The 25,426-nt window shown below is 40.0% G+C and overlaps 1 protein-coding gene across 5 annotated transcripts in view; it reads right to left on the reverse strand.

The window, feature by feature from the left end:
• GLT1D1 (glycosyltransferase 1 domain containing 1) overlaps positions 1-25,426 on the reverse strand; it is a 90,718-nt gene that overhangs the window by 60,237 nt on the left and 5,055 nt on the right. For 4 of the 5 annotated variants that reach the window (XM_073313218.1, XM_073313216.1, XM_073313217.1 and 1 more), the window contains exons 2-6: positions 18,272-18,420; positions 15,186-15,291; positions 10,207-10,258; positions 1,522-1,558; positions 300-356 (exon numbers count right to left, since the gene is read on the reverse strand). In XM_073313218.1, the coding sequence (XP_073169319.1) occupies positions 300-356; positions 1,522-1,558; positions 10,207-10,258; positions 15,186-15,291; positions 18,272-18,420 (401 nt within the window). Of the gene's footprint in view, positions 1-299; positions 357-1,521; positions 1,559-10,206; positions 10,259-15,185; positions 15,292-18,271; positions 18,421-25,426 lie in introns of those variants that run through there. The other variant, XM_073313219.1, reaches the window with a different exon arrangement.

Raw genomic sequence — 25,426 nt, forward strand, 5'->3', positions numbered from 1 at the left:
GGGAGTAGGAATAGCAGGGGGAGTTTGCTGCTGTGATTAACAAGCAAGGGCGGAATTCTGACTGCATGATTTTAGCTAGCGCTGTTAATCCCTCATTTTCAAGAGTACTAAAAAACATAACCATACAACAGATCAACTTACATATTTTAAGATCCCTTCCAGCATGGAGACAAAAACAGAAAATCATTCAAACATATCAGGAATATATACTGAAAACTTAATTAGAGGAACAGGCAGCATGTGTGAGCTATGATCTTCATGCACTTTGTTCAGAAGCATAAAGCAGTTTTACATTTTACCTGCATTTTGTAGAAATCTCTTCCAGTTAAAAGTTGCACTGGGTGTGGTCATAATTCCTAGATTCAAGGGAAGAAAAGGACAACATGTTTTACTAGACCTATGGTGGCAGAACAATAGCTCTTAAAGTCTTGTATTGAGTGAATCATGTCTTTGTCAAATACTCTAAATCCCACTTGAAATTGCTCCCATTTCAGGCTTTTCCTTTCCCGCCTACATTTCCTTGCCTAGAATTTCTGTAGCATTCAGTTTGAGTTTTCCAATTTAGGTTCCAATATTTATACCTTGGGCCAAATGCACTCACAGGGTGCAACTCCATGGAAGTCCACAGAGTCATGCCTACTTGCATCAATGTTGGTTTGGCCTCTTAATACTATGTTGTTGTCTGGATATCTCATAGGTAGATTTTACTTGACGGGAAAATCATCTGGATTTGTTCTGAAACATACACCAAAGTATCATGGAATAAAACATCATGCCCAAATACTTGGATGTCACTACCAAATTATATGAATATTTAATCTCTTCATAAATCTTAAACTCTAACCCCACACTACACAGTTAAAAAAAATCTCTCTTTAGAAGGCCAAAGTTAAACATCTAAAATTTTATTTTCACATTCTACAATTGGTTAGTTTAGGAACATCAGCTGCAGCTGAAGCACCCACATTTAAAACGCAAAGCTAGGTCTTAATTTTTATTAAATATTACCTAGATGGCACCATAGATGTATATAGCGCTTTACAAACAGAATACATCACATTCCCTGGACTAACTGTCCAACCAAGATTTTCAAAAGCAAATACTGATTTTGGGTGCCTCTGGTTTTGGGACTCCAACTTGAGGCATGTTAAAGGGGCCTGATTTTTAGAGAATGGGTGCTCAGCACTTTCTGAAAATTAGGCGTGAAGAGTTGATGCAAAGCTTATTGAAGTCTATGGAAGACTCTCCCTGACTTCATCATGCTCTGGGTCAGGCCCATAAATGTGTCATGTTGGGCTGCTGAAAGTTGACTCACCCAAAATCAAGAGTTCACTTGAAAATCTAGGTGAAATCTTGGCCCACTGAAGTCAACAGCAAAACTTTGACTCCAGTGGAGCCAGGCTGTCATCCTACGTCTATTTCAGCAAGACTTCTGTATCACTTGAAAAATGCACATAAGTAAACATCACAAGGGTAGCAAGCTTTAAAACAAGCACGTACCTTGAATATTTCAAAACTTACCTTGAGTTTGGATATATATTTTGCTTCTAGCATCTGGCTTTAAAGAGAGGAGAGCAAAAGCGTAAATTTCATTGCACGCTCCCCACCCCAAAAACTGTTCAGACTCAAAATAATCTAGTGCAGTAATATGCTCAACTACATAGTTGCCCTTTGAGTATTGAGAAGCAAAACAGACTAGCTGTACTTCTAATGGGTTTTGAACATTAGAAAGGAATACTTTTGCAAGGTCAAATGCACAAGAAGATCAGTGATTAAAATTAGGTTTAATCTTTGTATCAACCAACCAATTTTGCAGTTTGATACAATTACCAGATTAATATAAAACCTACTTTTTCACAATGACACTTCTAGCATCCATTAGTCTGCTCATTGCATGGAGAGAGAGAGAGAGAGAGAACTATTTCTCTGCAGAAGGAAGGCTGTCATTTCAAAAACAACTGGGACTAGCAAAAAAACCATAATTGGTTTAAAAGCCACAGAATCAGTTTAATCAAAGTGCATTTATCTAAAAAGGGCTTTTCAAACATACCAGGCAAGAAACAAAACCCCACTTATCTCTCACAGCATCCTTTGTCAAAGACTGCTGCCAAATATATATGGCCTTATCTACATGTGGAAATTGACCAGAACAGCTATTCTGGAATAACTATTCTGCTATAGCTTCTGGAATAACTCCCCTCTGTGGACACTACTCTGCTTCCAAAGGTATTCTGGAATAGCTATGCAATGCAGATACAGCTGTTTTCACCATGTAGACAAAGCTTATGTGTTTAAACAAGGGCTTGCTCCTTCACAGCCTACCTTCTCTCCATAATTGATTCTATAGCAAATCAGGCTGTATAATATGCATTTTGCTATGAAACCAGCCAAGTAGGCCTTTAGTCAAGAAGTTCCCTCAGGTCCTCTCTACAACAAAAAGGCATTGCACACAGCCAAAGGAGCAACATCTGTGCAAAGCTTTGTATTCATACAAAACCACCTTACTTACAAGTCTTACAAGCACTCACTATAACATCTGTGAAGAGGCATTAAGTTCCCGTCTGGCTGAACTGGTGTAGTCAGTCTATGAATTCTCCCAAGATATCCCTGGAAGCTTCAGGGTTTGAAACTGCACAACAATGATGTTTTCTATCATAAGGGCAAATATATCCCCCTCCTTTGCTGCAGCTACCCACAGAGTGGGAGGCACTGGCCTGGATTTGGAGGGGAGGGTGCACTCCTGTGAAATACAGATCACTGGTCTGTGGTGTCTCCCTCTACAGCATGGGGCCTGAGGATCAGCTGCCATGCAGGCAATCCTATCCTCCATCTTTTGGAGGATACAGGCCCCAGAGCTGTAGTACTGTTGGGCTGTAGTACTGGCTAGTGCTTGCCTAAATAGTTCAGACTGAGTATTGTGGTGAGCAGTTGCCCACTGGGGCAGAGAGTCCCTATATTATCCAGAGTTTGGCATCCACAGATACAGTATAAGCAATTTAGGATATTCACCTGTATCAGCAGATTGTGAACCTGCACATCACCCACCCTTAAGGCTGTCCTTGGGCCGCAGCCTGTGAAATCACAAGTGCCAGATAGTGACTTTATGGCAAGAAGAGACGCACGGTTTTTAGAAGAAAGCCCCAATTCAAAAACAAATGTGAACCAACTGCACATGTTATTTTTCAGCTTTGTCCTGTGTGACTGGCCCTCTCTACAGCTCAGTCACCAGTTTCAATTACTGAAAATTAACAGCAACAGAACCGAGAGAGAAAGTAATTCAAGAGGAAGTGGTATGTCATCAGCCTGAAATAGCCCAGTCAAGAGGATAGGAAGTTCACTGGATGGTACTGAACTGGCTGCTTCACAAACACTCCTCAGACAAACACTAGTGCTGTAATTAAAGGGGGACCAGGGCTGACAAGAATTACGCTGTTTAGATTAGGGCTTTCCATAGTCATGGGCTGCCCTACAGATCCTGTATGAATACTCTTATTTCATGGGCTCTAAAAAAACCCAACCAAAACAGCTTTAAGAGGTATGCAACAACATAAACAGTCTCAGCTATACTGTAACAAATAACCTCTCGTATTTATATAGCACCTGTCAGTCCAAAAGAGCTCAAACAAGTCATAAACTATAGATGGAGAGCAGTGGTGGGGAGGAGGATGGCAATCAATTGTTCTGCAATTTGATGTGTGGACAAACTAGGGAAGTTAGAAATCTGGGCTAGGAGACTGAAGCAAACCCCTACAAAAATGGCCAGGAGATCGTTAGGCTAGGATTTTTAGAAGTGTTCAGCAGCATCTGACTCTGCTCCCCTTGAAATCAATGGCAAAACTCCCTATAACTGCAATGGAAGCAGTGCGGCCAATACTGAGAGCGTCTGAAAATATCACCCTTAGAGTCCGCACAGAGGAAATAACTTCATTACACATACATGCAAAGGGTCAGACCCTCAGCTGGCATAAACTGGAGTAGCTGTATTGAATCTGATTTACACTAAGTGATGATCTAATCCAAATACTTCAAGGACCTCATTGAAACTATGAAAAAGCAAAGCAATTCCAAGTTCAAAATCGGGGCTAACTGTTCTTACTAAAACAAAAACCCCAAGTGTTGCTAAGAACCCACATGTATTTATATATTTTATAATGCTCTGCGAACGGATTGGACTTTCTTTGCTCAGTATTTGTTCTTTCACTTGCCTGGAAATACCAGAACTGCTTAGGATCCAGTACGTCACTTGCTTAACAGCTAAGTTACAAACCCAGTGAGTTTACAAAAATACAAAGCTATGCATGAGTCTGAAAAATTTCAGTTATGCACTAAAGTGGAAAAAAGTAATAAAGAACTTATTGCAACCTAGAATATTCTTTATAAGAGCACACTACCTCAAACTATAGTTCTGTGCTGTCACCAGACTAGGCATTCTTGTTGAAACAAAGATTAATGTGTGATGCATAGGTGAACTGTACACTGAGCTGAGATTATGAAACGCTGGTTGTTTTTTAGGACCACAACCCCTTTATCTGCAGCCTCATTTGTCAATGACACTGAAGAAACACAAAACTGCTCTAGTCAGTTCCAATGCGAACATTAAAGAGTATCCAATGATAATACATGTTTAAATTGTATCATATAATATAAATTCTTATTAAAAATGTACAAAATGACATCTCATTTAAAAGTAACTAGATTTTATATTACAAATCTGGTAAGGGATGATATATGTTTATTTATATCTTAGTGACTCTTTGGGGAGGTGAAAATTCACCATTGGTCTATTCCTTTGAGCACTTGGCTACTCTCAGAGATTTTTAAGGTCAGAAGGGACCATTAAGATGATGTAGGCTGTGAAATTCATCAAGTAATATCTGCATCTAGCTTGTATCTTGTGGTTGAACTAGAGCATGTTTTAGAAAGGCATCCCACGTTGATTTAAAGATGTTAGCTTTCAGGTCCATTGTCTCCAGTGGGAGCTTTTGGTGCTCAGAACCTTGTAGAATATACTTGAAAACTGCAGAATTGGCCTCTCTTTTATTTAGCACAAACAGAGGATTCAATTTCACTGTACTATATGATATTTATTGTACAAAGATTATTGTATTGATACAGCTTTTTAAACCATTTCTTTATTCGGATCCTATTGAAAGACTGTGTCTCAGAACTATCGGATATAAACTCAGAGCCTTACCTTGCTGTTACTTATAGGATGTGAATTTCACATTTCCATGTATATTGTAGAAGGCAAATCACATGGCTCTGTCCCATACAATACACAAAAAATATATTTAATCCTCACACGCACACACACAAATAGCATCATGCTACTGAGAGTTTGGCAGCTGTGTGCGAGAGGATGTGTGTTACAGAATTAGGCTAAATTCTAATTCCACATTTTACATTGGCTTAATTGCATCCTCAATCGGTACACTTTTCAAAAAGCAGCACTAACATGAGCCTGTCCTCTGGCTGCCTTCAGTCTAATTTATACCTCCGTGGTACAAATTATGCAGCAATGTGCACAAGAAAGTAGTAGACAGGGCCCGATCAGGGATCATATTCACTCAAATTCATACACTCTATGGCCTGGCTCTTAAGTCTTGCTGCAGAATGGCACTCGCACAGCTTTGGAAGGAGCTAGAATAGGGGCAGACAGTTTCAACAGTGCAGCTCTTGTCCTTGATCCCAATTCAGCCAAGCATGTAAGCACATGATGAAATCCATTGAAGTCAATGGGGACTCGCACATTTAAAGTTAAGGAACTAGTTAAATGCTTCACTGTGTCAGGGCCCTTGACATAGGTTTTCTAGTAATGTGTATATTTTACCCCTGAGAGAACTTTGCCAATGAGGAGTGAACACGGGGGGGTGACACTGGCCACAGATAACATTTCTTTTGGTTGTAGTCTCCTTTAAAAAAAACTGTGGAGGGGTATAATTGAGTGGTGATAAAACTGCCATTGGAAAGCGTTTTTTTCCGCTGAGATTACCCTGTTGGAATAACAAATTGATCATACCCACAGGGCCTTTTACAATATATCAGGTACTTAGATTATGCGTTGTGTACTTCCTAATTAAAGATACTTCATCCAATACAACGAAAGGAGTTTGTTGGAGGATATGACCCCCTGAGTACCATACAATTTCTAGTACTTGCTAGGAAGTTAAATTCTTAATTTACTGACTAAGAAAGCGCACATTGGAGGAGTGATGCAGCTCACGTTAGTATGAAATAATGGGTAAGGAATCATAATATTCATACACATCTGATGAAGTGAGCTGTAGCTCCTGAAAGCTTATGCTCAAATAAATTCGTTAGTCTCTAAGGTGCCACAAGTACTCCTTTTCTTTTTGATAATATTCTGAGGAGAATAGCACAGAAAAATACATTTGTGTTTTTCAGTGTTTGTAGTTGAAATGTCCATGTCCTGTGCTTTTTCTTAGAGGTTCAGGTGTTGTATTTGAAATAACGGTTCTTAAGAGCCAGGTCACTAGCCTAGGACTTGGGAGACCCTTCTCTGCCACAGACGTCCTGTGTGCTCTTGGGCAAGTCACTTAGCCTCTCTGTGCCTCAGCTCCCCATCTGTAAAATGGGAATTATAGCACGGTCTTGCCTCACAGGACTGAGGGAAGGCTAAATGCCTAAGGAAAATGATTGCATGATTATGGAAATTAAAATTGAAGAGCTGGTACATGCAGTTAGTTCCTATTGCTGTTGGTGATTATTAGATCAGAAATAAGGGAAGACATGGAGAGGAGGAGGAGGAGTGAATCATTAAGAGACAAATACCCTCTTAAGAAATGCCTGGAGTCAGTCATGTTGCAGCTCATTCAGTCAGGCTAGCACATGCAAACCGTGCAGATTTTTTTGAGTTCATTTCGCCGTGTGAACAGTCCAGGTGTCAGCCAAGGGATTCCTCTTCCTATCTGTAGATCAGTTTCCAAAGGAACTGCTGTTTCAATTAATGAATAGACCAAGTTCTGGTACACTCTAGGGGTGACTCCCAAAGAAGCTTGCAATAATGTAAAGCAGTGGTTTCAAGCACCTGTATTTGGATCAAAATCACTCCCGAGCAGAAGAATGTCGTCTGGAGCAACTGGACAGCAGAGCTGCTACACCAACCTCTTAAGCTATGCAGTATGTACTCCCCTTTGAACTTGGCGAGCTCTGCTACCTGGTGTGGAGGATGAGTTGGGCCAGGGCCTCCACAGCCCTCTTTGGGTTTGTTAGAGCTGCTAATGACACTAGCCAGGAGCAATCTTTGTGCTCCAGTGAGGGCAAAGACTACAGCTGTGCCCAGTTCCTTGTGCCTTCCCCATTCTTAAGCATCTGTGAAGGGTCCAGGTTCAGGCCTGGTCTACATTTGGCATTGGCCCCAAATACCACCATTTGGTGGCCAGCCACAAGTGTAGCTGCCCTAGTGCAAACACCCGTTACAGACAGGGTGAAGAATGCTAAGCTGCTGCAGCTTACCCAGTTCAAGCAGGGGTTAGCCTCACCGTTACAAACAACAGTGTTGCCTGTAAGGGACTTACAGTAGTGCAGATACAATGCTGGCTGTAATTGGGGGAACAAAGACAGGCCCTTAAACTGGTATATTATGGGCCACATCCTCAGATGGTGTAATCTGACCTAACTCCTTCAAATCAATGGAGGTTTATTGATTTAACACCAGATGAGCATCTGGCCTGAAGTTTGTAAAGCACTTCAAGGTCTTCAAAAGGCAGGTGTTCTTGAAGTACAAAGTATTATTTTATTATTACAGTGGATACTGTTGCATGATCTAAACTACTTCCATTCAAAACAAATAAAAATGTTGTTTTCTTTTAATATCTTCCAGCACATGCAGTGCAATTATAAAACAAACCACGCAAATGACAAGAAAGGAAAAAATATGACCAAACTAAATGCTTCCAATTCTGGATTATTGGTATTTAGGTGACTGCTCTACTGCTTTTCTATTTGATGATAATTAGTGGGATTAGCTAAATTATATACTGGGCCAAATTTGTTCACTAAGGAGGATTATTTAAACAAAGCAAAATCTGACAATATTGTAAAGAGAGAGAATCAAAATGTAATTACACTAAAACTATGCCTTTAGAAAGAATGCTCAGACAGAGATCGTCAAAGAGAATCACATTTTTTGCACAACTGATTTTGTCCAACCTCATTGTCTGATTTATCTGCAAGGCCTGTTTCTTAAACTTCTTTAATTTTAGCCTCTCTCTGAAATTTGTGAGTGCCTCTCTATAAAAGTTCAATGTAAGTTTACATTTTTCTCTTGTCATTTACTTTCCCTGTTCCTTTGGTCTACGCAATATATTTTTAATAGTCCAACTTTAGGAAAGTGGTCATATTCACCCATGGGAGGACTACACCGACTTCAGCTCAATTACACCAAAAATGAATTTGGAACAAGACATTTAAGATCATAGCCTCACTCTCTCACTTTTATTCCTTTTTGTTTTAGAGACTGTGGTGGCTTTAATTAATTAATTTTGGATTAAATTCTGGCCTCTGTGCAAAGCTCGAGTAATCCAGTGGACACATCCACATCACTAAAAAAACTGGATGAGGCTTCTGAACTTATTTCATATGTTACTTAAATAATATCTGAACATCAAGTTCTAGAAGTAAATTACTTAACACCAGATCTTGGGAACCCTAATTGAAATCTGTTCAGAAACTGGAAAACTAACCCTAATTAGAAAAGGAGTACTAGTGGCACGTTAGAGACTAACCAATTTATTTGAGCATAAGCTTTCGTGAGCTACAGCTCAGCATCCAATGAAGTGTGCTGTAACTCACAAAAGCTTATGCTCAAATAAATTGGTTAGTCTCTAAGGTGCCACTAGTACTCCTTTTCTTTTTGCAAATACAGACTAACACAGCTGCTATTCTGAAACCTAACCCTAATTAAGGGCCTGATCCTCTAGCCAATGAAAACAATGGCAGAGCTATCATTGCTTTCAGTGGTGAAGCATTAGGGCTTAGATTAATGTTACCACCTTTGGGTCCCAGTCCTTCAAAGAGCTCCACACAGGTGGATTCCTATGTCCATGTGGAACTTCACTACAGCCAACGGGGCTACATATGGGGAAAGAGGTTTGCTTACAAGATCAGGGCCTTATGTATTAGGTGTATGGACTATCATAAATACAACATACATTCTTCCAGAAACACACAGTAGAAGTACACAAAGAAAAAGCACAAAAGTTGTGTCCCCCAAAAATCCTTTGCTGACCTCCGTAACGGTTCCAAATTTCATCTTTGAGTGTTACACAATTTTATTAAAAAACATTCCTTTTTAACAATCTTCTTCCATTACAGTAAAGATTAAATGTAATGCTTACTGTAAAATTGAATTCAATGTGGAAATACATACTTCATGCAAATAAAAATAACGCTGCCACTAACAGGACTGAGAGTGTTTGGAAGAACTGAGCAACTGTCAGTTAAATAATATATTCAGCAGATAATAGATTATTCAATGCATTTTACTTTGTATTATTCATCCAGATCGACTGCTGATCAGATAATATCCTTCAAATAATTTGTCAAATAATGTATTTTTTATCTAATATGTTATATTACCAATAATTTTATCCAGTATTTGGCCAGCGGCAGCATTTAGCATAGAAAAGTTTTTCATTTTGTTTTCAGAAACTAACACAATTTTTTAAAAGGTATTATGTATTTTGGTGCTGTATGCCTTTCACAGCCTGGTAAATAGGGGATCTCATATTGCTGGGCTTGGCCCAACATTCATTTGAGCTTTACAATTCACTTTACGGAGTTTACTTTATTTTCTGTATTGAAAAAGCAAGTAATTACAAATTAATTTTTAAAATTGCTCATTGTAAATAGAGCTGTTCAGCAAAATTGTGGCAACTTCCAGGGGCTTAGTAAAAGATGTAAAAGGAAAGAACATAAACATACTATCAGGAGATACTCAAAAGGCAAAGGCTAGTTTTAAATGCTACAGAGCAGTACTTTAAAAACAACTATAAACTCTTCTCAAATACTAAAGGCTTTCAAATGCCAGACCTATTTGACCCAGCAAAGTGCATAAATATAAAATGTTTTCTCCTCCAGAAAAAAATCAGAAATACACAATATGAAGATTATTACAATTCTCCCACATTATTTAGAATTAAATTTTATGGCAATGCCTCGTTGATAATGCTATAATAAACATACCCACTCTGCTGCTGCCAGTTCCTTCATTTTCTCTGTGAAAGCCACTGCAAACCTAGTTAAATGGACAAAAATGGGTAGGATCATCCGCTTAAAGTCTTTAAATATAATAATAAAGCGGCACTTCAGAACAAAAGTATATAAGAACAAAGAGCAGAAGCTGATAAAAATGATTAACGTAAGACGGAAAATGCAGGAAGCGGGAATTCTATTTGTTTTGCCAAGTAGAGCTAAAGTGAGGATTGATTGCATTCAATGAAAGCCCAGACCCTGGGGATGCCCACTGCCATTTATCCAGATTGACATAGTTGCCTCCAGGCTGCTCTTCCCTTTTCTACAAGTTATGGTAAACTTCTTTCTAATGAGAGAAGGAATCTGAAGTCCAATACAGTTAGGGCATGTCTACACGTACAGTGCTCCAGTGGCACAGCTGTACCAATTCACACCCCTGAGCAACACAAGTTATATTGACATATGTAGTAGTGTAGACATAGCCCTACATACTGCTGGCAGATCAGCCCAGCCCAGCAATTTGCACCTCTTTTCCAGTGAGTACCTGTATAACACCTCATCTCCCTTCTCCCCACTGTCTCCTTTTTGTTTCTAAGCTCCTGTATCAATGCTGTTTACTTAAATAAGCGTTGATGAGAGAGGAACATCTGTGCATCAAAAAGTTCACATTAGAGCAGGGGTGACCAACCCGTGGCTCCGGAGCCACGTGCGGCTCTTCAGAAGTTAACATGCGGCTCCTTGTACAGGCACCGACTCTGGGGCTGGAGCTACGGGCACCAACTTTCCAATGTGCCGGGGGGTGCTCACTGCTCAACCCCTGGCTCTGCCACAGGCCCTGCCCCCTCCCCTGGCTCTGCCACAGGCCCTGCCCCCTCCCCTGAGCCTGCGGTGCCCTTGCTCCTCCCCGCTCCCTCCCAGAGCCTCCTGCACGCCACAAAACAGCTGATCGGGAGGGAGGGAGGGAATGAGGGAGGGGGAGGCGCTGATCGGTGGGGCAGCCGGTGGGTGGGAGGCACTGGGAGCAGGGTGGGGGAGCTGATGGGAGGCTGCTGATGTATTACTGTGGCCCTTTGGCAATGTCCATTAGTAAATCCTGCCTCCTTATCAGGCTCAGGTTGGCCACCCCTGCACTATAGAATGTTTTCTTAATGAAACAGGAATAAATAAACTAACAAACAGGAGGAATAAATACATTAAATAAAGTAGAAAGATGATCCACCATTTAGGGTGCTAGCCTGGGACTCAGGAACCCCAGGTTCAACTCCCTGCTCTGCCACAGACTTCTTGTTTGGCCGTAGGCAAGTGGCTGACGGCCTAGCTACATGGTGCAACAATGTGCACAAAGGGGGTGCGAACTCTAAAGTGCACTGTCTTGCGCACTAAGTGGCTCATGTAAACCCTGCTGGTGCGTGTCAGACGTTCCCTAGTGCATGTTAACATACTGTGTTAACGCACACTGAGGAATCCTGTAAACATCAACAGGATCTACGTGGGCCCTTTCCCTATACTGGGGCTAAAAGTATGGGCATTGGGGAGATGGGTTACCACATTAAATCTGTGATTCTGGGTTTGTCTTCCGTAAGAGTAGTATAACGATTCTATCTTACTCTCTGTTGTTTCTTATACTGCACCCCCATGGTATGTGGGTACCAATGGGTGAGGCACTCTGGAAAGTGACAGGAACAAAAATGCTCTTTCACTAGGAGCTGTTAATGTTGTAATTTGTTGGTGTGAAGTCACAACCATCTATCAGAAGTCATAGTGCTGAATTATTATACTTATTTTCACTGTCCTGAGCCTGTTTCCATGCAGTTGCTCAGTGGTATCTGCTCTACACCATTACAATGCATTCCACATATACAATTTGACAGTTGAAAGGTTATTAAAGGCTTTGCAAATGCTTGTTTTCTCAAGTTGCATATGCTCCCTTTCAAGTTTTTACAATTATACTTTCAATACATCACATTAACAAGCAGAAAAACTCTTGCTCCCAAGTCCACAAAGTACTGTCAAATTGAAAATATACCCTGGAGGAGTACAACCACCATTTAGAGGAATTTTATTAAAAATGAAACACTCATTATAAAGCTAGACACAGTTCAATACTTTGTTTTATGGAATTTGGTGGCATATTGTGCTGGACAAGTAATCTACGATTCATAGAACTTTTCTGCTTAGAACCCTGAAATCAATAATAAAAAAATCAATTTTTATTTTAATAACTATGCAATGAATAATACTGGCAGGATGATCTGTTCACCGTAGCTTCTAGAAAACTGAATTACTTTTCCTATACTGGAGAAAAAATTATGAACTCTACAAAGCACATGGTAATACATTTTGAAGCATTAGAACAAATCCAGCCTAATAAAATACCTTTAAAGTTCCTAAGCTAATTATCACAAAACTGCACTGACTACCCATAGAACCTATCTGACCGATGCAAAAGCTATGTTTCTGCAAGATTTTGTATACTCTAAGTACAGAAACACAGGTCACAATGGAGAGACTTCAAAGAAAAAAATAGGGGTCCAGTTTTTATAAAAATGTTCAGTTTGCTTCTGTCTAATGTTCACATTTAATATTTTTGTATCAATTGCCACACTCCTATATCTCTTTTCTCCCTCCCTTCCAGAGTTATTTACCATAGGTGTTTCTGAAAGGAAAACTACAATAAATGATATTCTAACCATCTGATTACAAGCAAGAATAAATGTCTAAAGCCTCAATTCAGGTCATCACTTAAGTATCTTCTTAAATATAAGTCCCACTAGGACTTAAGCACATGCTTAAATGCTGTCCTCAATCAGAGTGTTAGTGATTGGTTCACTGGGACTTGTGCCCATACAGAGCTGACGTGAATAGAGATACACTCCAGTTCAGGAAAGTAAGGCCTCAGTTCATTCAGGTATTTAAGCATGTGTCTAACTTTAAGTATGTAAGTAGCCCCATAACTTCAATCGGGCTACTCAGGTGCTTAAATTTCAGCATGTGCTTAAGTACCTTGCAGCTTCAGGGTTTATAGTCCCAGTCTTCAGTGAGCTCCACGTGGGCTCACCCCGCATTCATGCAGAGCTCATTGTACAATCAAGGGCTATAAAGCCTATTCTGCCACCCTTACTTACGTTGATTAGTACCATATTGCATGAATATTCCCACTGAAATCATGTTTTACTTGCACGTCAGTGGGATGACTCTCAGAGTAAAGCACTACTCAACACGAGTAAGGGTCACTGAAACAGCCTCCAAATAAATTGTCAATAAAAGTTAAATCAACTATTACATTAATTTTAAAATACCAATAAAGATTTACCGTGGTTTGGAAATGCTCTTGAGTTCCAATGCATGAGATGGAAGGTCCCACGCTTGCCTCCAGAGCCCATTGAAGTCAATGGAAAGATTCTCATTGACTTCAACGGACTTTGAATCAGGCCCTAAGACAGACCCTCCTTTTCAGTGAATGAAGATGTTGAAAAAATGAAAAGTGTCATTAAAAAGTCTGTTCATTGTTACATGTATATTCTGATTCAGGAATTAGTTCTTGCGGTGTCTTGGATAGCTTTATAACTAGTCACTGGATTTTTTTCTTTAATTGTAAAACAACAGGTTAACGCGCAATACTAAATGATTTTGCTTCCATGGTCTAGGCTGCTTTGTTTATGCAGCTGTAAAAAGAAGCATATTAACAACATCAAAAAGAACAAAACCACTTTCAACTTGAGTCTCTGACACTACAATCAAGTGCACTGTAAACATGCCAGATGCAAGCACCACTTGAGCCACAGAAAAAGTTTTTGTGAGGCATAGGGGGGAATCAGGTTTGAGTCTGTAATATACTGATCCTAATGCAAATACTGGTTAGTTGTGGTTTTGCTGAAATTAAATGGTTGGGCAGCTTTCAACTTGGATTGCAAATGCTGATGGAATGGGGTTCCCAAGATAGACATTATTTGTAGTGTAGAAGGGAGGTTAATAGAAAATGGACATGAAGCTTTAAAAGTATTGTTTTGGAGCAATGATTATTATCATCTGTACAGCGCCTAGCACAATGGGGCCCAATCCGTTTTAGGCCCGTAGGCACTACTGCAATGGCAAATAATAATCATACCGGTTTGGAGGTCAAATACCAAATACCCAACTGTCATGTTAGCTATGAATGACAATTCTGTGGATATTGTCCTGTGTTTTAGTCCTGACAAACCACTGAAAATATACATTGGGACAAGCGGGGGCAGGTAACATTGATTTGCACTCACATACTAGGGTGATGAGCTTAATCACAAAAAACTAAGATATATCGATCACATTTTTGCAAGAGAAAAGACATAACATCCCAATGCAAACTCACTACCCATCTACCATTAAAGAGCAATAAACTGCCAGAGGTTGTGCCTTAAAAAAAGCAAACTTATTATTTTCCACAAGATTCCCCTCCCCCTACACACATATGTCTGATCACATATAAATTAAATATGCTAGGTATTATTCTTACTGCATTTCTGATTATAAGATTATTACATCTTTTACCTGCCCTACAATATGATTTCCTCCTCACGTGCACACATCTGCTATTCTCAGGAACAGTTGTGGTTTAGCAGACAAAGCTCAGGGTTAGATAATTAGGACCACAAGTTCCATTAACTTTTAATTGGACTTGAGTTTCTAACTAACATTGGTGCTTTTGAAAATCCCACGGGAGGGGACCAGGGCTCTTCCACCAGTTCCTTGTATGATTTGGGCAAGTCATTAATATGGTCAAATACCACGGTGGTGACTGCAGTCTAAAAACAGAATGTTTACACATTCAGTTTTACAAAGGGTTTACTCTGTTCTTATTGAAGTATATTCCAAACTCTCAGGAACTCCAGTGGTAACAGGTTCAGGACTTTAGTAAACACTAACCACAATATTTATTTATTTTTATAATGATGAAAAATAATCTTCTGCACAAACCCTACATTCATTGTTACCTGGCTTCTTCTAACACTGCCCCCATCACCCGGTGTTTTTCTTCATGTTTGATGTCTTCATTTATATCCGTCCCACCAAAGATGATTCCAAAAGGAATCCTACTACCTGCAAAATGAAAATAACTGAGACAGGACAGGCAGAAGAGCTACATGTAATCTAATAAGATAAAGTCTTGAAGAAAGTACTAGTGAATAGCATTAGTGAACATGAGATGTTATTCCTACAACAGTGTATATCTCCAAGCTATGTTTCTACACTCAGCACAGTTCTTCGATGACACCTGGTTAAGCTTGAATTTTAATGGAATCGTGCAATACATATACTCTATTACATGCATGCTAGTCTATTATCTACCTGTAATGTTTTCTTAACCCCCTGCCTATATTCAGCCAAAAGGCTGTTGCAATAAATAGTTGGTTGGAACAGCCTGAGCTTCCATACTCTGCTGCCTTCCAAGCATTTTATAAGCATTGGTTGAACCAGTTAGTTGCTACATTTGAGAAAAGGTCTTTAGCTGAGATAAGGCAGAATAGGTGAAGTGTGCTGTAGTTTCTCCCTAGAGAACTGAGGCTGCAATGGATCAACCATTCTGCTTAACTCTGTCCCATGATACAGAGCCTGCTCGGGTTTACAGATTACCCAGAAGCAGCTTCTGCACGCAACAATGTTTGGTCACTATAGGAAATGTACTTCAGGAGTCCCAAAATGTGCTGGTCCAATAATAGTTGTAAGGCCTTGTCAACACTCAAGTTTTTAGTCAGAGATAGAGCTACAGCAATGTACTGCACAGGTGCAAAAACCTAGGGTAGACATACTGCACTGGTGTAAACTGGGACTTGCATCAGTATACGGGTCCAGAGAGTCAAAGTTAATAGCAGGACAACTACATCTGCGTTTCCATATTGAAGCTAAAGCCTTAATGTGAACATGGCCTAAGATTATTTAGAGGGGAAAAACTGTGATAAAAATGAGATTCCATTCTAATAGCATTTGTTTATTTGGAACCAGATGACTTTTAGTAAATAGCAAGATACCAAAAAACTAATCAACATAGCAGACAGAGGATATTATCTCGATTCTTTAAGAATTACAAGAGCATTTAAAACAATTAAGTGGTCACTTTTAAACTTCATTAAGCTACAAATAACAATCTGATTGCTGCTAATTACAACACACATGCTTTTAAATTCCAGATAAATGAGATTACACTTTGGCAGAACAAACGAGTCTCTAGCAACATTGGAAAAGAGGGATGCAGTTATCAGATCTGTCACCTAGGCTACTTATTTTGTGGGTTTCACATGGAATTGTGAAGTTCTGTAGGTCAGGGTAGAGGAACCTTTACCAGCTGTCTATTGCGTAGTGTTTGTAGCTATCAATTATTAGCCCTTTGGGGTAGAGGTCTGTCATTTTGTCTCTAAAGCACCATTGTGCTTCATAATTGATAACCCATAATATTGCACATTTAAAGATGCTTTAAAGATGACCACAAAGGGACGATGATGTGGTTCAACTCCCTTCCCGCCCCCGCAAAAGGACTTTTATTGTCTCTTCCTTTTTTTTTTTTTTTAACCTTTGCATGGTAGAGGCGTCAATGATTCAGCAGATGGCAGTCTTTCCTCTGAACATCAGACCGATGTACAAACATGGCTTGGGAACAAGGTGCTTCTAAAGACACCATCTTTTGGAGGAGAGATAACAAAAGCCCTGACTACTCATCGTCGTTAATATTTTATTATAGAGCCCCATCCTGCAGCCCTTTCTCATGTAAGTTATGGTTACAGGATCAGGATCAAAATATTCACATATGGCACTATGCTTCTAAATGTTTTTCAATTATTAGAAGTTTTTTATTATTATGAAATATACATGGAATAGATTTTACTGTTAACATGCCAATTACTAAATTTCTGAAATCAATTACTGCATCTCCTCCACATTCTGTTTTTTCCCACCAAGTATCAGTCAAGTATCAAGGTTGCAGGCCACGTGGGATTTTAGGTGGGGTTTTCAAAAGTACTTCGCATGAACTGAATTTGGCTTCCGTCAAAGTCAGTATTGGAGCAGAGTTAGGCCAAACACTGAGCACTTTTGAAAATCCAACCTTATGTTCACTCCTCTACCTAAAATAGCATGTTAGATCAGTCTTAAAACCATTCATCAGCCTTTCCTGTAACCATTTTGTGTCTTGTCATAGAATAAAAATCACAATACACAGATTAACAGATTATTAATTATTATTATTTCTTATTTGTATTCAAGAGTTCCCAGTCTGAATAGGGTTCCATTGTGATAGACACTGTACAAATGCATACTAACAGTAATAAATTAAGCTTTGAAACTCCTAGTACCAGAAAGGTGGAGACTTTGGGGGCCTAAAAACTAATGTTATTTCCTGGTCGGTTGAAAGTAATCAATTATCTACATTTGACCAAATGTACAGACTTGGATGATCTGAAAATGAGCTCAAGAATGGGACTATATTTGCAATTTCAGCTGCTGACACTATCTGTAATTCTGGAAGCCAGTGTTGCTAGCATGTCATTAATGGCAGACTAAAATTTTGTTCTACTTGACCAGTTATAATAGAAGATTTTATTATTTGTCAGCTAACATGCTGTCTCCTGCAGTTTAGCTGGCATGACTGACAACTCAAAGTTACTTCATGTCTAGAAAACATGATTCATTTTTCAACAGAAAATCAAATTAGCCTCTCTCCTTTCTTCTGTTTGACCTCAGCTATACTTAGCCAAGCTATTATCATCCTCTGAAAGAGCACATTTGTTGAAAGTATCTTACTGTTACTGTAATGCTCTTATCTTACTGTAGTAAAAGTATTTAATTATAAAACATATAGTGTCCTTTAAAAGTACAGTTATTTAGTTCTCTCTGCTCTGGATCAAGTCTCCCACAGAGAAACATTTTTAATGTTTATTAACATTTGTTGAAATGGATAGACAAAGTAACTACATTATGTATGGGTTTATGCACATTTTCCATTTGTAGCTATTTGTATTCATTCCTGCTTTCTTTCAGACTCTTTCTTTTAAGGGTTATTTTTACTGCTAAATTGAAAGAGGATTACCTTGCAGAAGTCTGCCTCCTTTATAAAGATGAATGGCCAGAGCCGCTTCAAACTTCTCTGCAGAGATTAGATTTGCTATTTCAGATGGGTTCTCATAGCCAAAAGCATCCTTAAGACTGCATATGTGACCCACAGCTTCTAGATGATCCCTTCATCACAAAAACAATAGAACAAATGGAAGATGATTAATATTAATATGCTGCAGACTTGCCATTATGTTAAATAGCTTAATAAAAACATATTTTGCTTAATAACTTTTATCCCCTAGAGTCACTTTCCTTATGCAACCTGGGTTGGAAAATACTCTCTCATGAAAGCCCCTTTCTGATTGCTCCACGTCCTTCTGACTTTTATTCAATAGGGTGTGTGCTGCCAGCAATAGGATCTGCATCCCCTCACATGGCCCAATCTTCCAAGGTACTGAGAGCCCTCAGTTCCCTTTGTAATCAATGAAAGTTGAAAACATTCAGCATGTTGCAGGATATGGCTCTATGAACCTGATCCAGTGCCCTTCAAATAACTGGAAAGACTCCCTTTGTTGTACGTGTTGGATCAGTGGGCTGAATCAAGGGGGCCTGGTGAAAGAAACTATAAAAGCATCTAGTTAATTAATCCTGTTGAAATAACTAACAAACCAGCCCCACTATCATCACCAAAAAAAGAGTGCAATGTAAAACTTTGTTCAGTGCAAAAGGATTTTAGGCTCAAGCAGAGGACTGAAAATTGTATTCTCCAGCCTCCTGCTAACATGCTGTTTAACCTTGGACTTCATTTCTCTTTGCTTCAGTTTACTCATCTGTAAAATGGGGTTAGTTTAAGAAATTATTTAACACATTTTCATGAACACACCAAGTATTAACGCAACTGAGATTTTAAAATATCAAGACAATATTATTTTTTATTGTTGGCTTTCAAGGTGAGACAAAGACCATTAAAGTCAATCGAAAAACTTCCGATTACAAAGGGTTTTGGATCAGCAATCTACTTACTACCAGTGAGGTTTTACATCCCCCTACTGAAACTGAGATCAATCGACGATTGTGCCATTGTCATTAGGCAGTGCAGGAACATGCCTATATTTTGATAGAAACTTGCATATTGTGTCAGCAAAATATATATAAAATAACTTCAAATATAAAGTGTTTACATTTCCAGCATCATAAAAAGAACACTATATTTTTTTGCGGTCATTAGATATTGCTCCAATTGGCTCATTTCTCATCCACATATTAATTATTCTGGCGTTAAAATCCGTGAATTCAATAGCTTCTTGAATATTATTCTTTTTCCTTTCTCTGTCGCTTCACAGCCTCCCAAAGAATGTAATTATCTGTCCTGGGGAAGTTAGTCATCAGTGCAGAAATTGCAGCTAAAAATGCTATAAAATGTCTTGAGGCCCTGGAAAGATTATTAGCACTTCTTGGCACAACATATGGTACTATATTTCTCCATTATACTGAATAGGAATTAATTTTACTTTGGATTTCACCATTTGAAATAAAACTAATAAATTAGAGTAAGCATTAATAAATAATAAAATACAGACAGATTGCAAGGCCTTTATTCACATTGTTGAGCAATTATTCACATGAGCAGTCCCATGTACTTCAGTTGGGCTATTTATGTAAGTATCTGTTTACCAATGTATGGGGTTCACAGTTTGGCCCTAATTAAATAATAATGAACCGCAAACCCCACAGCTGTAAAAATGCATTCTCTGAGGCAAGCAATCAGGATGCTCATACATTTCACAAGTTCTCATGTGCTCATTAACTTGTCTAAAAGAAATTTTTTCCCCTTCAGTATTCCAATTAGCATACATCACTATCATGTACAAGCAATATGTTTATATGTTACAGATAATTTGAAAATAACTCCCTAACACCACACTCCAAGGACTTCAGAACCGAAGAAACTCAGCTAGAAATTCTGAGCTGATGCGATCTTGTCTAACTACAAGAGGTGATCATTTTTCATTTTGTCTTCAGTTACCACAGCTCAGAAGTCAGGGTGCAAACAAATACTCCGAAGTAATTGGTTCACTCATGAAACTGTTCCTGGGTGTTGCTCAATCAATGTTACTCTTTGTATTTTGATCCCCTCTACATTACAAACTACCATGCTGAGGGACCCAGATGCAACATATTAAAGCCCTGACATGATTAAACACTTTTCTATCTTCCTAGTATATGTGGGACTTTATCGTGTTATCACTAGTATTTAGTGCAATTAAAAAAGCTTGGTCTAATCTACCCTATAGGGCTGCTATCTGCCTAGGTTCATCCCTTTTTTAAGGTAGCTGTCCCTTGAAATCTGTACGGGTGCTCAGTACACACTACCAGCTGTCCAATTTTATGGGCTCAGGATCATCCTGGATGTCCTGGGGTTTTTTGTACCTCAGAGGTGGCAATCCCACCTCCCAGACAAGATTGAACCATGTTTTAATCACATCAAGACACTGTGACTGGTTCCCTAACACTTTAGTTTTTGTAGTGTAGAAGGAGGATTTATTTGACTTGCCTTTCCCATGAGTGCAGAAGCAACACTGTTCAAACCTGATGAGAAAGGTGTCAAAAGGAGAGCTCTCTGCAGTTCTTGGCCCTGAACCAAGCTGCTGGCTACCCAGATGACAAATTTCCCTACTCCAGCTCTAGCTGTTCCATATGGGGACAGTGAGATCAATGGCAAAACCTGCCAACAGAGCTGACCCTGCCAGGAGCAAATCAAAGTGGAACAATGGTGGTCTCAATGGTAAATGGAAGGAGAGACTTCCTTGGTTCTAAAAGATGGATATTTATGAAGGACTCTCTTAAGGAAGCAGAGCCTTGAGTGGCCACTATTGAGGTCCTGGATACGTCTAGAGGCGTGATAAAAAGCTGGACTCACTCTACGACTGGTTATTCAGGGGCATGTAAAAGATAATATACAATTTAGGAAGTTAAAATGAATACTTTGAAAATTCTTTACAATTTTACAAGCCCTAATCCTGAAAACATTTTTACACATGCCATTGTGTTCAATGTGACCACTCACTCTTATGCTTCAGGTTAAGCACATGCATAAATATCTGTGGGATCAGGCTTTATCTAAAGTATTGGAATTTACAGAGTGCAATTTTCTTCCTCCATGAAAGGCTTATTTTCGCTCAGGGAATGAAGAGTACAACTTCCTGTACACTCAAACACATATCGCCTCTTCAAGGAGGATGGGGAGAGGATGCTCTGGAGACTATTTTACAAGGTTTTTATTTTGTTCTGTTTTGAAAGCTCAGCTGTCTATGAAGTCACAGATGGCTCTGGATCAGGCCAAGGCATATATACACTCCTAATATATTTTGTTTTCTCTTCTGATAAAAATTGTGTATTTAAATTGTTTTGCCAATTCATAAACAAACCATTTTGGAATAAAAATAAATGTGTTCTCTGCTCTCAGTAAAGCGAACACACCCATGACAATGTTGAGCCTTGCAAGAAATACTGAATTTTGAGGTAGTGTTTTCTCTATTGTGTCCTTGTAGATTGTGGGTAAATTTCCAAAGGAACATCTTCATTACTGACATTCTTCACTTTGGGCCAGATTTTGCCATCCTTACTTATGCTGAGTAGCACATTACTCCACAAACAGCCCAGCTGAATTCAGTGCTACAACTTGTGGAGTAAAGTGCTTCTAAACTGGAGTTTGGGTTTCAAAATCTGGCAGTTGGCTGTTTTATTGGAGAGAAGTCAAATCAGAGGAATTGTGAATTGTCCACTACTCAGCCTGAAACAGACCATTTGTAATGGTCTAGTTTGATAATAACTTGGAGAGACAGCTTCAGTAGCATCACTTACAGACTCCAGAATTAAATAACCCAGTATTTATAGAAACATTGTGAACTCTGGATTCACTTTATTGGATTTTGTTCTCTGTCTGTGGGCTTCAGTTACTTTCATTTTTTATCATCTAGTATTTTTGGTAATAAAATTTGGATGCTGGTTATTGAACACAGTGCTGGGAGTCCAGGACTCCTGCATTCCAGCTTTGGCTCAGTCACTGATTTACTGTTTGGCTCTAAGTAAGTCCCTTCACTCTTGTATGGACCCAAGTCTTCTCCTTTAATTCTAAGATGAACTTCAGCTACTCAGCACATCTCAAAATCAAGCTGTATGTCTCAGCTTCTTAATCTCTGGGTATAGGGAGAATATGCTGTGGCATACTGTAGATCTATACTGTTTGTGTAGAAATACTGCTGGTAATATAAAATTAAAAAGTGCAGTTCCTTTCTGACTTTGTGTGTCCTATTCACAGTTTAATGAAGGACTTACATCGGAAAGCAATTTTTGTCTAACGTGGCTACAAAAACCCAGGTGATGTTTTATGATCCCTTTCATACATTCTTTCCTACTCTTATTGATTATTCCTGGGGGAATTTTGCACCACTGCACATGCACAGAATTTATGCCCCCTGCAGATTTTTTTGCTTCCCTGTAGAAAAATGACTTTTTGATGGGGAAGCAAAGGGAAGCCAAAAGAGCAGTCACTCGACCCTCCCCAGCAGTATGTTTCCAGTGCCCAGGGCAGCCGGCAGAGAGGTAAATCACTGTGAGGGAGGGGGCGGAACTGGGGAAGATGTGGCCTGTGGCTCCTACCCTGCGCCGGGCTCAGCTTTTAGTCCCAGCTGAGCTGGGGAGGATGGGATTTCCTCTTCCTTTGTATGGCATCTGGGGCCGGGTCAGACCAACCCCCCGATTTCTCCCCCAGCTCCAGGAAGCTCTGCAAACTCCTCCCCCCTACCTGCTTCCTGCACCCATTGCTCCTAAGATGCAGGGGGAGGGATCCCTGTACAGGGAGCTGCTCCCCCATCTGCCCGACCCCCTCATACCTAGACCCTCTGCCAAACTCCACTCCCCCTGCACCATCCCAACAAGTCACCTGTACCCAGATCCCCACCCCACTGAGACCCAACCAGCTGCACCTGGATCCCCACCCCACTAGCATCTGGACCATCCACACCCAGACCCCCGTGCCGAGCTCTGTACCCCCACACCCAGACCCCCACCCCCGCCAAGCCCCTGCAGAGTCCCATTACTGTTGTACCCAGAACCCTGCAACAATCCCCTGTGCATCTAGATCCGCCCCCCGCACACCTGGATCCCCCCACACTAAGACCCTTCACACTTGGATCCTGCTTTGCTGAGCCTGCCTGCCCACACCTGGTGCACCTGGCACAGAGGAGCAGGGCCCTGGGGTGTTTCTGGGGCAGGCCAGTCTTGCACCGTGTCAGGGTTGGTTGCTGAGTCAATGTCCCAGGGCGGGGGAGAAGCTGCACAGTGATCTCCCACCTCTGTGCAGCCAGTGGCCTGTGCTCCCCAATGCCATGCTGGAGCCTCCAAATTTATGTAACACATAACATTTGCCGAATTTTTATTTTTTTGGCACAGAATGCCTTCAGGAATATATTGATTGCTGCTTCTGGTTTGTCCCAGCTACCAATCTGAAAAATGCAACATCAACATCGCCACATGATTCCAAAGTTCATGGTTCTTTATGCACTGCAAGTACGTTGTGTGGTTCCAAACTGACTGGGATTCCAGTGTTTCCTGTGAGTTAAAATAGTCCGTGGTTCTTACATGCCATAGCTTGCAACACCCGTGTTGTGTTTTGCACCATACCCACTCCTCTTCTTCGCTCCCCCCCCCCCAAAAAAAATCCCACTTTCTTTTATATTCTCATTTTGAATGGGGTTGTACTGTACAAGAAGTTATGGGGATAGAGTGACTGCTATCCAGGAACTTCTTTTTCTGTGTTTGTACAGTGCCAAACACAACTGGGTCCTGGTCTATGATTAGAGCTCCTAGGTGTTACAGTAATACAACTCAATAATAATGCCTCTTTTGAATTCATTTCATACAACTACAGTGATTCTCTTCCACAAACCCTCTGTCAGCAGTCAGACTTCCAAAGATGTATTAGCTGTTACTGAGTGTAGAGGGCCTAATCTTAAACCTCCTGAAGTCAATCAAATAATTTTACTTCAGCTGGTGTTTGGATCAGGCCTGCAGTGCATGAGCCTCAGAGGTAGTGACCAACCACAATTCCCAGTAAAGTCTATAGAAGCTGTAGGTATTTAAATTACAACTTTAAGATGCTTTCACTGTGAAACCAAATCTGTCCTCATATAACCTTTTTTGGTTTGAAAGTGCCTTTATCAGTGAACTTTGTTCCTCTCCCTTACGAAAAGAATGAGGCACCTTTATCTGCACACTATACACTCTTCTTGTGAGTGTAACAAACTTTAAGGATGGCCAGCAGTCTACAGTTACTCCTGTATACCCTCAACCATTCACTTACTTTATTCATACTTATTTAATCAACATCAATTTTTCTTTAATTTCTCCCTGCCTTGGACATCTCTTTCCAAACAGCATGGATGGAGGGAATTAGCATAGATGATTTGTGCTGGATTGAAATGAGTATACCCCAACAGCTATAGGACTAGCTTTGGATCACATCCATTGTGGAGTGGAAATATCAAAACTGCAATTGTGAGGGACAATTACTCTGCTTCTAGGGCCTGAAGTCAGAAGTTTTCCCTCTGGAAGTAGAACTGAACCCAATGAAGTTTCATTATGCTTGTAAACCGGTTCAGCTGTGTAAATCCTTTTGGAATGCAGCACTCAGCACCTGGGACCGTAAACGTTGGAATGCTAAGCCTCAGGAGTGGAAGATGAATGGGGAATACCTCTCTTCTGCAGCTGCTCCCTATCGGGAGCAAACACAGATATGAACAGAGTTTGCCAATGCAACTTCAGGGAGGTAAGAGAGCCCACTTCGCTGCTATCTAATATGAAGAAAATTTTTTGACATGTACACCCTCTTCTGTAGTAGTAATACCACCAGGTAGAAAGTGCAAGAAAAAAAGAGAGAACCCCCTCCCCCCCAATGCTCAATACTGAACTGATTAACATCTAATCTGCATTGTAGCATGCATGCACAGACACCCAATATTCTAATCTATCTCTAGGGCAGCTAACATTTCTACAGGCTTTATATGCATCAACTACGGTGCCCTTGAAATGGGATCATTTGATTACTCTGGGTGTATGTAAGATGCTAAATTTCAACAAGCAATTATTAACCTTTACATTACGTTTGTGGGTTTTATACTCCTGTGAA

Source organism: Lepidochelys kempii, chromosome 15 (genome assembly GCF_965140265.1).
Source record: "Lepidochelys kempii isolate rLepKem1 chromosome 15, rLepKem1.hap2, whole genome shotgun sequence".
Lineage (NCBI taxonomy): Eukaryota > Metazoa > Chordata > Testudines > Cheloniidae > Lepidochelys > Lepidochelys kempii.